This window comes from Carassius auratus, chromosome 1 (genome assembly GCF_003368295.1).
Source record: "Carassius auratus strain Wakin chromosome 1, ASM336829v1, whole genome shotgun sequence".
In the NCBI taxonomy this organism is placed as follows: domain Eukaryota; kingdom Metazoa; phylum Chordata; class Actinopteri; order Cypriniformes; family Cyprinidae; genus Carassius; species Carassius auratus.
The window spans coordinates 13,013,903-13,028,612 of NC_039243.1; the positions used below are offsets into that span (position 1 = coordinate 13,013,903).

The window sequence follows — 14,710 nt, forward strand, 5'->3', positions numbered from 1 at the left end:
GCTCCTGTATAGCAGAGCAGAGACATTCACTGATCAGAGAGAGAGCGTCGCGAAATGTCACAAAAGAAGTGTGTTTTTGGTTGCCAGGGCAAGACAACCCTGCACAGATTACCAAAGAAAAAACAACATTAAGGGACCAGTGGATGGAGTTTATTTTTACAGAGCATCAACGGAGTTGTGCAAGTGTTTTTGTTTGTTCCCAGCATTTCGAAGATGCTTGTTCACAAGGCCCAGTTTGACAACGGAATTGCGTATGGTTTATTTCTTAAGGATGATGCAATCCCAACGAAAAAGGGTCACGATCGTGTGTTGGAACCGCATGCGGTGAGTAAAACTGCTTAAAATATCTCTGCCTCCTTGTTAGTGCATCCGCCTCCCATCGGAGACCCGGGTTCGAGCCCCGCTCAGAGCGAGTCCTTGCTGCTGCTGCTGCTCTCGTTCAGTTTCAGCCTTCACAGCTGTCACAGCTTCCAAAGGCTCTCAACGCCACCTGCGCTCGTGATTCTTTAGCCCCGCCCACACGTCACGCCTCCAGGCGCTCGTGTTTTTCCGGGAAAAATCGGTACAGACTATCTTTCTCTTATGAATATAATAAAACTAAATACTTTTTGGAGTTATGAAGGATGCAGTGCTACTCTATAGGTACTCAAGATTAACATGATATTGAGTGAAAACGAGCATTTCACCCCCCCTTTAAGTAAGGAAATACTATAGCTATTTATAAATACTCTCTGTTGTGTATTAACCTTCATTGGAAATCAATTAATAAAACTATAAAGCAATAATATTAAATTAAAAGAAAACCTGGGCCAAGTTTAATCATGCATCACAGCAGCCAAATGGGCATGTCTGAATCAATCAACTTTTTTATTCAAGACACATAAGTCCATAGAGACAACAAAATACAGTATATACATACATATAAAACAATACAAAAACATAAGGAATAATGCAGACAAGGCATCATTAAAACATATACAGGCTTTGGGTCCAATGTTTCCAAAAACAAGATGTAAAACGAATGTAACGTTTATGGTATATATTGCCATTAATCAAAACCATAGACTTAAGTGAAAATTGCTAAGTACTTACTGCATTTATGGTAAGATTATGTTGTAGTGTAAAATATGATTACATGTAGTTTTATAACTAAACAAAATGTTATGGCTTAAGTAGAAGCCCTAGCTCATGTCGATAAAAAGAGTACTTCATATCAAATACATTTTATCTATCTACGAGTGAAGAGTAGATTCATGGTTTATCACTATCAATTAGTAATCTTTCATAAAAACAAGTAGACCTCCAGAATGTAAACAGTTTTCACGTAAAACAGGCACCAAAACCATACGTGCATACTCGCATAAAACACAAATGAGACGTAACAAACTTACATCACGTTTAGTCCCTGGATGACCAACCAATGCAGGAGGCGTGACGCTTGCGTGCACTCCAGTACAGATAAAAAGTCTTCTGTCAGGCGCGTGCACTTCGCACAGTCCCGTCACTTAAGGCAAAGGGGATATATATAATAAATGTGTATGGATTATAATTCAAGACTAAACCTCCGAAGTGAAAACTTTTTAGATCGTTGCCCCGTTAAAAAGTGTGATACTCTGATTAATTGCATTTCTGTTTTATTATTTTGCTTTGCTAAATAGTCCATATGGCTCATTTCCCAAGCATGGACGACAAGTGTGCTGTTTTACATTTATCGCGTCTGCAGCTGGACGACTTGATCTTGGATCATCTCACGGACAGTAAAAGACAACAAATCCAGCAGCTGCATCTCACTTTTAATCGTTTATTGCTTCTTCCACCTTCTGTTTGTTTCCTGTCTAACCTGGAATATCTGGACATCAGCAACAATGCACTCACAGTCATGCCAGAGGACATTATGCGCCTAACAAACCTGAAGACGTTTGTAGCAAAGAACAATCTTCTGGACGAGTCCTCGTTCCCTAAAGAGTTTGAACGCATGCAGGTGGAGACTCTGAATCTGAGTGGGAACAGGTTTGGGGAGATTCCCGTGCAGTTTCTCAAAATGACCACACTACAGTCCCTGTCACTTGGAGGAAACAGACTGAAGACTATCCCGGCAGAAATAGAGAAACTGACCAGGTTTGAGTATGCTTCTTTGTCCAGATATGAACTGTCACTTAATACGACGACCTAAACTACGAAATAATAATAATAAAATAAAAATAAAAAAATCTGATTATTCTGTTAAATTATTATAAATACATTAATAATAATAACAATAAATGTAAAATATATTAAGATTTAGTTTATTAAGATAAACTGCTTTAGACCATATACTGTATCTCTTAAGGACTGTTAAGAGCCTAGTACAAATTTGCATATGACCCGGATCAGTGTTACAAAAGTGGACAGTAACTGAATGCATTCCATGCCCTGGGGTTGGTTGGTGGGGCTTTTGGGTAAAATACTAACCAATAGAAGGAAAGAACTGGTTAAGTACTCTCAGACAAATAAATAAACATGACATAACAGTCTGTTTACTCTTAAGTTAATGATCTCTAATTTCATTCAAACCTACAAAGTTAAAATTAGATTTTCCTGTTTCAGCATTGCATTGCTAAATCCTCTATTTACAGTAGATGAACTTTGAACCCAACCTTATGGTGTGTTTTTATCCTAATTGTATGATTTATCATTTATTTATTTATGCTTAAAGTAATTCTGCTTTAGCTTTTCCCATTTTAAAGGTGGGGTAAGTGATTTCTGGTAGCCAATGCTGATATTTCAAATCACCAAAACAAACACGCCCCTACCCCAAAAGTGTCTATTTTGATAGCTCTGCCCCACACAGATACATGTGCAACCCAGGCAACAATTATGACACTCAAGCATATTCAAGCAAAGGCCAGCATATATTAGTTATGTGAAACAAAGCAAAACCAACAATACTCTCCTATCAAGAAGAAACAAAGAAACCTTGGCATACGATCGCAGGTCTTCCATCCCTTGAATTCTCTCTAGCACTGGAAAGCTAATCCTAAATTTTCACTTTCTATATATATATATTTTAATCTGCCATCTCTATCTTTCTGTCATCGTTCAGCTCCGCTAATTTCAGCTCCTGAGCACTCTCTCCTCCACATCATGAGTAGACACGCCTCTTACTGCTGATTGGCTACAAGTTTGTTTTAAGCGTTTTTGAAAAAATTCTTACCACACCTTTAATATCCACACATTTATAATTAGGGACATTCTCATTCAACGTTTTTATCTAACACACTTTTATACATGGCCTTATCGCTAGATGAGTATTTTGTGCAATTTTCCAGGTGTCAGATCTGCTAAAAGTTTGTTTTGTTAACTTGTAGGAGTATGCTAGCATATAGCTAGCCTCAAAGCTAACACAAACTAAAATCTACAAAACTTGATTTTAAAGTCATGGTTCTTCAGCTTTTGACCTCTGTTATGTGATGCTACAGTCTGGAGTTGCTGTATTTGGGAGGGAACCTCATCTCCTTCATCCCACCTGAGGTTGCTAACCTCACCAGTCTGAGATATCTGGTTCTATGTGACAATCGCATCCAAAGCATACCGCCCCAGCTCAACAAGTGAGATCTTTTGGTTCTTATGTTCTTATTGTATACTGTAAAGTCAAAGTGGCTGGGTTTATTTTAATGCTATGATCTGATTTCTGTCCTTGCAGACTACACTCCCTGCTCTCTCTCAGTCTCCACAACAACCTGCTGACTTTCCTCCCTCGTGAGATCCTCAGCCTCGTCCATTTGCAGGAGCTCAGTCTGCGTGGAAACCCTCTTGTTGTGCGCTTCATCAAGGATATGACCTACGACCCTCCATCCTTGACGGAGTTGGCAGGACGCACCATCAAGTCCCAGAACCTTCCGTTCAGCTCGTGTGACCTACCGTCCAATCTGAACCATTATTTAAACTTGGCTAGCAAATGTCCCAACCCAAAGTGTGCAGGTAGGCGAGGACAATAAGGCTGTATAATCTGTGAAAAAGTGACATTTTTATGAGAAATGTAAAAGATAATGCTGTATATATCCTGTGAGGATAACCTTGCTTTAGACAGCATCATGCATTAAAGGTCCCGTTCTTCGTGATCCCACGTTTTAAATTTTAGTTTGTGTGTAATGCTGTTGTTAGAGTATAAATAATATCTGTAAAATTCTAAAGCTCAAAGTTCAATGCCAAGCGAGATATTTGATTTAACAGAATTCGCCTACAAAAAACGACCCGTTTGGACTACATCCCTCTAGTTCCTGCAGTAATGACATCACTAAAACAGTTTTTGACTAACCTCTGCCCACATGAAAACACAACAAAGGGGGTGTGGCCTTGTTGTGCTCCGACGGAGAAGAGGATGAGTTGCGTTTGTGTTTGTCGCCATGTCGTTGAAACGCTGTTATTATCATCTCTGAGTCCAATCATCTTTGTTTGGGCTTCCCAGGGACGCTGTACTTGGAGATTAATGGTTACAATTTATGTTTAATTCGGTTCCCGAAAATTATAATCCACATCTAAAACTATGTGCAGCACATTTTGCTGAGGACAGCTTCCTCAATCTCAATCAGTTTAATTACGGATTCGCACAAATATTATTCTTGAAAGATGGAGTAGTTCCCTCTTTGTCTGGAGAAGGCGTTGTTTATGGACCACAACCGGTAAGTGTATTTTATTATTTAGGTTGGTGCGTTTAACAGTTTCTGTAACTTATTACACAAAGGACAACGCTGTTTAGCTTTGTTAACTAGATGTTAGGGCTGTGCAAAAAATCGAATGCGATTTTCATGCACATCTCTTCAGTAAAAACGCTCCTGTGATTATAAGTACATCTCCAGTACGTCTGTTCAGATCAGGATTGCCAGGTTTTCAAAACAAGTCCTGCCCACTTGCTTCTCAAAACTAGCCCAATCGCGTTTCCAAGAGGGCAGCGTGCTCTAAGCTGGTGTCGAATCACAACACAGGAACCGCTGGCACAATCACAACTCGTTACGTATTTCTGAAGGAGGGACTTTATAGAATGAGGAAGTCATCAGCCCGTTTTTTATGACAGTGAAAACAGCAGTATACAGATAGGTGAATTGTGTGTTTTTTTTTTTTTATACGCGAAACATGAACACATGTTATATTGCACATTGTAAACACAATCAAAGCTTCAAAAAATCACAAAAAACGGAACCTTTAATTCAAGGAATATACTGGGTTCAGTACTACAATTTTTTTAAGGAGTTTATTTGCTAATAATTAAAGGGAATTTATGTGCTAATCAACATTATGCAATAGTTGCTGTTGACTGATGCTGTTGACATTTACTGAAAACTTTATAGGTTGACAAAGTTGCAGGTATTTATTGTTGTCTTTGATGTGTTGAATATTTGTCCATCTCTTCACATTTCTCTATACTTCTCCCATGATGCCCTCTAGGTGTTTACTTCGACTCATGCGTGAGGCACATCAAGTTTGTGGATTTCTGTGGGAAGTACCGCCTGCCGCTCATGCATTACCTCTGTTCCCCGCAGTGTTCCTCTCCCTGCAGCTCAAACCCACAGAGCGACGCGGAGTCAGAGGAGGAGAACAGCGTCCCTGCAGACAGGCTCCAGAGAGTGCTGCTGGGATAGGACAGACTGACCAGTTACCTGTCACAGCATTTCCATTAAATACTTAATTTCATGTTTTTGTAGACCAATTAAATGCTAAAAACACTTTGACCCATAAGAGATGGGTTTTAGAACTGTTTTAGTGACTGGACAAAAAAAAACATACTGGCTATTTAGCTTAACTGTGATTAATACAGGTAGATTTAAACTGTAAATCAAACTTAAAGTGATAGTTGCCTCAAAAATGTTGTCATTTTCTCATTGTCATGTCACACTACTTCAGATATGTCACAAATACTTTTCTTTGGATGATTTTAAAAGACATTTGATATTGTATATTGTCACATGGACTACTTTTATAGTTATTTTATGGTGTTTTTGTCTGTTTTTGATCATTTAACTTTTGCGTTTCATGGAGAACAAAAGCTAATTGGTTTGAAATCTCACAAGGGTGAGTAAAAAAGAAAAAGAAAAAAAAGAACCTACTAATGATTCCTACTAATGTTTCTCATTAGGCATCTGAAACATTTGCATCTTGCCTAAAACAGTATTTTGAGTAGGTCAGCTTGACATGCAATCAGAGAACAAAGGACCGCTTTGCACCTCTGGAAAATGTGATCAATACGTGAACAGTTACTCTTTGAGCTCTTCTTTGTATTGATTGTTAATCTCCCCTAATTTTTCTGTCCAAGGGTCAGGTTATAGACTATGATTGCTACTTCGCACAATTTGAAAATGAATGGAAAGCTGTTATTCATGACAACCTTGTAAATAGTTACACGCCAAAGGACACTTTTTGTATTTTGTCTCCTTGTCAGAAGTTTGGTTTGAGATCAGTATTAAATGGTTTACTGTCTCTAAAAGAGTTCATAATGACCTCAATAGTAATAAAACGTAGATATCATTCTCCTTTGATGATAACTTATCTGTTATGTGTGTGTGTTTGTGTGTTGTGAGCACTAGTAATTGTCTGACTGCTAGATCATACAGCGATGATAATTTAAACAGTATTGCACAATGTGGATGACTTTGTCTGAGAGTTTTGGGTCAGCGAGTTCACATCAATATTTGACAGCTGCATTTATGGCCAATTTCTTTGCACTCCTCTCCCATCAGATCAGATGCAGCTATCACTCTTACTGCTAATATCAGTCTTTTATCACTGTTTACGATGTTACAGTGACCTGATACAGATTGGGACGCCTCTGCTCTGAGACAACAAGGAAAATTTCCATCTCTCTGAAATAATGGGACAGTTTTACAAAGGGATCTCAAAGGTTGGATGAGTCAGCACTTCTTTCAGCTTTACATGTCTGACTCACGACATTTAAAAACGCATAAATGAGTTTAGAGCATTGAAATAAGAAAAAGTGAATATCTAGAACCACCCTGCTGTTACAGAAAAGGTCAAAGGTCCCCCATGGTCTTATTATAAGCTGGTTTTAAAGGGGTTTTGGCCACTGGCTTAGCCAGACTGGGGGACAGCTATATTAAACCTGCAAGTTTGTCAGAAAGGAAGATCTCTAGCCCATGTTTCAAGACTCTTGTGGATAGTAAAGACTAAACATGAAAAGCAACCCAAAACTAATCTTACTGCAAAGCGTTTCACAAGCCCCAGTGCTTTGTAAACTCCAGAATGGGTGTATTTCGGACAACGAGTTCAACAAAGCTGATGAGACACAGACGAAATTATCGTCGCTCAGCGCTCCCTGGTGGTCTAGTGGTTAGGATTCGGCGCTCTCACCGCCGCGGCCCGGGTTCGATTCCCGGTCAGGGAACAAAGCTTTTCTTTAAAACACTCGTCCTGGAGGCGAGATCTAGCCAACTTCTGAAAACTATGTAAAAACCATAGACTGTATGGTAAAACGCTGTGTTGTAAGAGATTCTTCATTCTCACCGGTTGTGACTTCCTGTCATAAACTTTGGAGCTCTTCCGTAGAGAACATTTGCTTTCACATTCACTAGATGCGTGGCGCCCTCGCCTGGTCACCCGTGCACTTTTTGCACATATACGAGCTCCACAATCAGTTTTTGTACAGATAATTTTTTCTTCTTCAGAAAATAACATAATTATGCTTAAAAATGTAAGTAAAGAAACAAACAAATTAGTACATATAAAGTTAAAGTTAACAAATTTCAAATTTTACTGCTTAATTTTTTATGTTTTCTATATATATTGTTTTACATTTATTTACAATTTCCCCTATATTTACATTCATGTGACACCTTTCTTGAGCATCCGTTACCTAATTAATATTCATGAGCTTAGCCTAGTTCCTTCCTGTGTGCACAGTGGGTCAACACAAACAAGATTCTGTGGGTTCATCAGGCTCCAGCTTTTGCCTTTGGTTGTGTGTTATCTTGCCTCGGGAATAAAGTGACCCAGGACTGTACCTCAAAAATGGGCACTTGTTGCACCTGGTCTTACTATTTCTTGTCTGTTCTCCTTCAACACACAGTGGATGACAGTAGGATACTGGTGTCATAAACTGTCTTTGTTGGAAAAATGAGAAATGGAGTGTTCAAGGAGTTTCAAACTAAATGTAAGTTATGGAAATGATGATGCTACATTAGTAACACCAAGTGTTTATTTATTTGTTTCTTGAAGACAGTATAACAAAAAAAGTCCAAGAATGCACATCAATTAGGCCAAAAAAGCTCAATGTGGGTGCCCTACCATGCAAAAATGAGAACAAAACATCAAAGTAGACACCACAGCTCCAGAGATAGAAATGTTTGATTATGTTTTCACTAAAAAGAGAAATATTTATTACAGAAATATGTATCTTGAATATACACTAAGATGTACTGCGTAATATTTGTATATTTTTTCTAACATTGGATTCTAAATTGTATTTACTGTCACTTTAATGCATACTTGTGGAATAAAATTATTGATTTTCTTTAAAAACTCCATACTTTTTAACTGTCATTAGTTTTAATTCAAAATCACATTATATATAAACAAAATTTATCAAGGATCAAGAGAAAATGGCAAATATTTAATCCGCATGTATGCATAAATAAATAAACAAATAGCTTTTTTTTTTTTTTTTTTAGAACATTCTCTTTAAAATTAAAGCAATCCAGCTGTAGAAGTTTTAGAAAATATGATGTGTAATGGACATTAATCCACAAAAAGTAGCTAATCCAGCACTAATGTTAATGCAGGCAGAGATCCTAACAGATCCTCTGGAGAATATAACATTGAAGATGAACTCAAACGACTAAAGGAGGCTGAACAGAAGAGCACTGTGCTGGAGATCGGAGACCTGCTGAGTATACGAGGAACTGTCAAAACCTCCAGTGATGCAAGGCAGAAATGGGTGCAACCTCCTTCTGTGAGGGAAAATAGTTTTTAGATTCTACTCAGACATATATTTAGTCAGTTAGATTGAGCTTGTTTGTAAAACAAATGGATTCAGTTATATATATATATATATATATATATATATATATATATATATATATATATATATATATATATATATTTCCATTTTTATGGTTGTTGAAAATTAAAGGCATGATTTTCTCAAGTTGTAAAGTTGCATGTACTCTGTTTAAAAGTTGGTATTTTTAATAATGTTTTATATATATATATATATATATATATATATATATATATATATATATTTAAGTACATTTATCCATTTATGAATATATATATATATATATATATTAAATGTACTTAAAATCATATTTTATTTACAGAGCAGGTGGTTTCTCACATTTCAACTATTTTTCTTTTTCGGGCAGTTCTCACCCTTAAGAAGTTGCTCTTAGAGAAAGAAGTGGCCAGGTTTCGTCCTTATGATGTTGAGTTCCTGTTATATCCACTGATTCAGAGATCTTCAGCTGAACAGGTACTGAGCCTCACTTTGACATCCATTATACTCAGATAGATAGATAGATAGACCTAATATATGCAACATTTATGTACACAGAAGATGAATGTGCAACACTTCCAAATTAAATTGTCCTTGTTCAATGTCACTACTTTAGGCTTAAGTATAACAGAATATAAGAGCTGAATAACTTCTGGTGGGCAGGGTGAGGGAGGATGTGTTGTGCTCTTTGATGGCAGCAGGGAGTGATTGTCTTTAGCACTTTTATGAGATGCTGCTGTTCTGGAAATTCAAGGGCACCAGCATATGTTGAGGAGAAAGTATACTAATCAGAAGCCTACCCATATCTTCCTTAGTAGTCAAATGAGAATGTGCATGGAATTTGCATTTTATTTAAGTGTTCTTTATTTGTTAGAAGTTTATTGGGGAGGCTGGATTGGTAGTTTTGAATGATTCATGAGCCAAATGTGATTCATTGTTGAGGTGACTCATCCGTTATGATGCATTTCTTTTTTTTTGTCTGAAGGAGACGGATCAGTCTGGGACGTCAGTTGCTACACAAATTCGAAAACTTCTGAAAGAGACACTGAGCATTCTCCAAGATGAAGGACAAAAACTTCATAAAATGCAGACCCCGGATTGACTCTACAATGTATGTGCAATGGTTACAGACACCTCTTAGCGAATACAAACAGTGGGTAACATATCCTCAGGGTGGTGTTAAAATTAAAGGGATAATGTTTAATAGTTGCTTCCTATACATGCTTTCTACACATTTCAGGATTGTACCACTAGGATTGTAAAATTATATTTAATGGTTTAATCACAACATAAATGTTATGCAACATATAATGACTAAAACAAGTTTAAAATATATTTTCATTACCTTGGCTGCTTTAGGTAACAGAGCAAGACAAAGATCTTCACACAGCGATCAAGGATGTTTTAGGAGAGGATACTAGTTTTGCATACTAGTTACACTCTTTGGAATACTTGTTTCTGATAGTTCAGATACTGCATTGCCAGGTTCGATTATTAGCTATAATTAACTATATAATTGATGTTTTTGTTTCACATAATAGTTTCAGTTTGAATCAGTATTTTTGTACACTTATTAGTTTTATTGTATTTTATATTATAATAAATATAATTAGTGAAATAATGTACATGCAGGTAACATTATTTCAAAATATACCCATACTGTAATATGTGAGTAGAGGACCTTCATCATATGTTGTTGTTGTTGTTTTTTTGGCAGATGCTGAGAAAGGATGCCATGTCCTGCATATATTGTCCAGCAGCCAGAATCAGAGTCGAGTGGTGCTGGAGTTAACCTGACATTATTAGAATGCAATAGTGACAATAATAAGCACAATAGAAGCACCCAACACTGTTTTGTAGCATCATGTTTTAATTATAAAAAAGAAAATATAATACAAGTGTTAAAGACAATCATGAAGACATATTGTTAACAAGTTACAGAATCCAGTTTCATTTAAATAATTAAAGTCAGTTTCATCCATTATTTATGTTTTTAATATATATATATATACATATATATATATATATATATATATATATATATATATTTGTACGTGTTCTTGTTACCTTGATGGAACTAGTTCCATTTCACTTACAGTGATAAAGAGTGTCCTGGAGTTTTATAATGGGTGAGCTGAATGGGTCTTTTGAAGCTGTAGTTACACTCAATGGCCTGAGGAGGTCACTGTGAGCAGATACATACGCACTGTCCATGAGCACATCTGTATCTTTTTGCGCGTTCAGGTATCTATGCTCGGTGACAATATGAGTAGCGAAAATCACGTTTCACACTCTCCGTGATATTCTCGTCAGGCAGTCGTTTATGAAATTGTCTGTATGCGTATAGACCATGCAAATTTTACATTTATATTTATGGAACTTTTTTTTCCAGATGACAGTTAATTTCTGGTGTGTTACATGGCTAGTCCAGATACGCTACTGCATTATCTTCTCTCACAATTGGCCTTTAAACAAGCTGAAGCAAACTAAACAAACATTGCCTGGTCTTTAAAATCCAGCCATTGTCTCTTTTGCGAAGGAGGACAACGATATCAACACAACACTCGTATTTTTTCTTCTTCTTCCCTGTAGAGGCTCTTAAACTGCAAGAGAGCCCTTGTCAAGAAGCCCAGCCCCATTGCCCAAATATCCCAGCGCGCGCGCGTTTCCTGCCGAATGGACTTCGCGTTGAATGCGCCCCGGCCTTTATGACGCGCGCCGCTCACATTTAAGAAGAGCCCCCAGACTTCAGCTACTCTACTGTAGTCCACACAAAGGACGCGCCGATCCGGATTCTAGAATGACACTGTAGAACGTGTCTCGATTCGAATTCAGCTGGAACGCCGCGGTTCGAAAATCCGCTCTGCGTTATGAGAGAAACGGATACGGGAATGTTGGTTTCCTGCAGACGGATATAAGTTTAAGAGCATTTATTACTCGATCTTCATTTCTACATTACGTCAAGGGGGGATAAACGCACGGGCCGGGGGGCAACACTCGTTTGCTTTCATTGAGAAGAGGGACATCGATTTTATTCGTGCACACGTCTTCGTGACTGTACATTTCATTCTGTGGCTGTCTGATTACTAGCCGTGCTCCCGAAGCCTCTGTTCTCACAATGCAGTTTCGGACAGTTTTGGATGTAAAAGTGGTGGATGTGCAGAAGAGGAGGAATCCATCCAAACATTACGTGAGTTGGCTACCTATTCACCTTGCGTCCTTCTCGAACCTGATGCTGAGATACAGAAAGACGCATCTGACATTTCTGCAACGAATGAACAAATGCGTTCTGAGCTGCTTCTGCGCTGTCCTATAAAAAGTCTTTTTTTTTTAAACCATTAGCCGAGATGAGTCAGAGAGGTTTTTTTTTAATTGGAGAATAATACACATAGAAACCACATAGGTCCGTTTAAGGAAAAACACATAAATAAAAACAATTAAAAATGACCTGCCTACTCAATTATATTATCTTTATTTGGCAAGTTAATTAGAGTTAATTAAAGAAGATTTCGATTTCTTATGACTTGTTGTGTAAGATGCAAATGAAATTAGTACATGTCTGCAGGTAATTTCAATTGCATAATCAGTACAATAAAAACACCTTGATCATAGTTTGTGAAAACGGTTACAATTATGCTTTATTGTTTCTATGAACATAAAGAAATGTTGCTGAAAGGATCCAAAACTATGTTGAGAAGAATATAATGATCACTGGTGTTCGTGTTTTGTTCATCTGTTATTAGTTATTAAACTTTCTGTCACACCCCCTTTTCTAGCAATTTAGGACACAACTTCAGTGACAGATTCAGGGGTTAGTGGTCTGAAAAAGTGCCCATATATGGCTGGAACAGAAGCTTATGCATTTCCTGCAAAAGATGGACTCTGCTGTTTGTTTTAAATATTTATGCTACCACTTCTTGAAAGCATGTACTAGAAGATAATATAAATTACCTAAAGTCTAGTTCTACATAAATTATATAGAGTGAATCTGGGCAATTTTCGGCATATAATAAAAACCTGACCCATTTTTTTTTCCCAGAGTTTACCCTATAGCTATGTACACAAAAGTCCAGTCTGTAATGGATTTTTCCAATTGAATGCAACTTTTTCATTACTAATTAAATAGCTAATAGAACTATTTAAGTGCATATATATTTTAAAAGTTGAGTCTTTGTGTGTTTTGCATGTCCCTCCCTTGTATTCATTTATAAATGTTGAGAATGATCCAAAGAGCATCTTGTGCTTCAAGGAAAGCAAATATATCTGACCTACTGTTCAAAGAGTCCAGATGGTTTGTGTTACCAATTGATTAGTGAACTATTTCTAGTGCTAAATCGTAGGCAGAAACATTTATTAGTTTTGCATATTTTCCCCACCAAAATACTAAACCGTAGTTTATTTCCAGATATAAATTGAAATTCTGCAATATAAACATGTGAAGTTTATTCAAGCTTGAGTGCATGCTGAAGCAAAAAGGTGGTATACCAAAAAAAAAAAAAAAAAAAAAGAAAAACTTTCACACAGACACATAATTTAGACTTTTTTTTGTCATTAAAAACAGAAACCCATTTTTTTAACCAGTCAACCAAAAGTTCTGTCATTTTAAGTGATGGTACATTTTAACAGCCTTGACTTTCATCAGTAGTTGTGGCTTTTTGTTTTTAAACAGCTTGTTTAACATGGGCCCACTGTCTCGATCTTTTAACCATGAGAACAACACAACTGTTCTCAGATCAGCATTAGTGCAGCATCCTCCCCCATAACTTGCACTGGAGTCCTTTGCTTTGCCACAGATTCACTACATTTTCTCCCGAGAGAGTGAACCTTTGGAATATGCATGGCCCTATATCCCACAGCCTTCAACATACTCTGGAAAGAGAGTAAAAAAAGAAAGGCAGTTGTTCAGTCTCATTAGTAATGTTTGTCAAACAGCTGGGTATGTTTCCTTTTGAGATAGAGAGAGAGAGAAAAAGGAGGAGGGGAAATGTGAACCCACATGCACTTGTTTTAATCCCCAGGAATGGTCCAACTTCCTCTCTTTGAATGGAAGCTTGGCTGTATTAACACAAAGAGGGGAAAAAACTCATTCATATACAAGACAAGGTTCTCACTGGGTTTTACTCTGACTTGGGACAAGTTTTATGTGCATTGGTAGGATGATTGAGAGTGTACTCACAACCACTTCGGAAAAGAACTGCAGGTTTGTCATCATTAGTCAGCTGAGAATTTGAAGTTGGACTAAGTAAAAATAGGGGGCCATACAATGGAAAATTGCATGCTTCCAGACAGGAAGTGAGCACTGAGACCCTCCTCTGAAGGTAGATAGAATTGCTTCTGTTATGTCTTCATGGGAACTCTGTTTGTGTGTGATATGTTTTCTCACACAATTCATTAGCGAGCACTGGTTCCCAACAGAGCCCCATATGTCCGAAATCTGTTTGTGTGTGTGAACGTTACATGAAGCTGCCTTGAAGCTCTCCACAGACAATCTGCTGCCTTTTCAGCTTTTGTATATGACACATTTCCTTAGTTGTTTCCATCTGTTAAATCCTTGTCATAGGCCACTACAAGACAATCATGCCACAACATGACATGAAAAATGAGTTTACCCTGCGTAAGGGCTATTAAAACACTTTTATTCAACACAAAAATTGAGTAAAGCCATGATTCTTTCTTTCTTTCACCCCAAAATGATCATTTTCTCATTATTTACTCATCCTCCTGTTG

General features: G+C 37.3%; 2 protein-coding genes and 1 non-coding gene across 8 annotated transcripts in view; all 3 read left to right on the plus strand.

The window, feature by feature from the left end:
• Positions 1-1,451: 1,451 nt before the first annotated feature.
• Positions 1,452-6,522, plus strand: LOC113069222 (leucine-rich repeat-containing protein 58-like). 2 transcript variants are annotated; one of them, XM_026242319.1, is made up of 4 exons: positions 1,452-2,118; positions 3,459-3,587; positions 3,683-3,960; positions 5,520-6,522. In XM_026242319.1, the coding sequence occupies exons 1-4, from the start codon at positions 1,664-1,666 to the stop codon at positions 5,663-5,665; spliced, it is 1,008 nt and encodes a 335-aa protein (XP_026098104.1). In that variant the 5' UTR covers positions 1,452-1,663; the 3' UTR covers positions 5,666-6,522. The 2 variants fall into 2 exon arrangements, with proteins under 2 accessions (XP_026098104.1, XP_026098052.1); XM_026242267.1 differs by having other exon boundaries at positions 1,458-2,118; positions 5,425-5,831.
• A 781-nt stretch (positions 6,523-7,303) lies between these two features.
• trnae-cuc (transfer RNA glutamic acid (anticodon CUC)) lies at positions 7,304-7,375 on the plus strand. The gene has a single exon. It is a non-coding gene; the product is annotated as a tRNA-Glu (tRNA).
• A 3,878-nt stretch (positions 7,376-11,253) lies between these two features.
• LOC113069365 (SH3 and PX domain-containing protein 2A-like) overlaps positions 11,254-14,710 on the plus strand; it is a 78,953-nt gene continuing 75,496 nt past the window's right edge. For 2 of the 5 annotated variants that reach the window (XM_026242434.1, XM_026242731.1), the window contains exon 1: positions 11,254-12,173. In XM_026242434.1, the coding sequence (XP_026098219.1) occupies positions 12,102-12,173 (72 nt within the window). In that variant the 5' untranslated portion in view covers positions 11,254-12,101. The remainder of the gene's footprint in view (positions 12,174-14,710) is intronic. The other 3 variants (XM_026242583.1, XM_026242519.1, XM_026242656.1) reach the window with 3 other exon arrangements.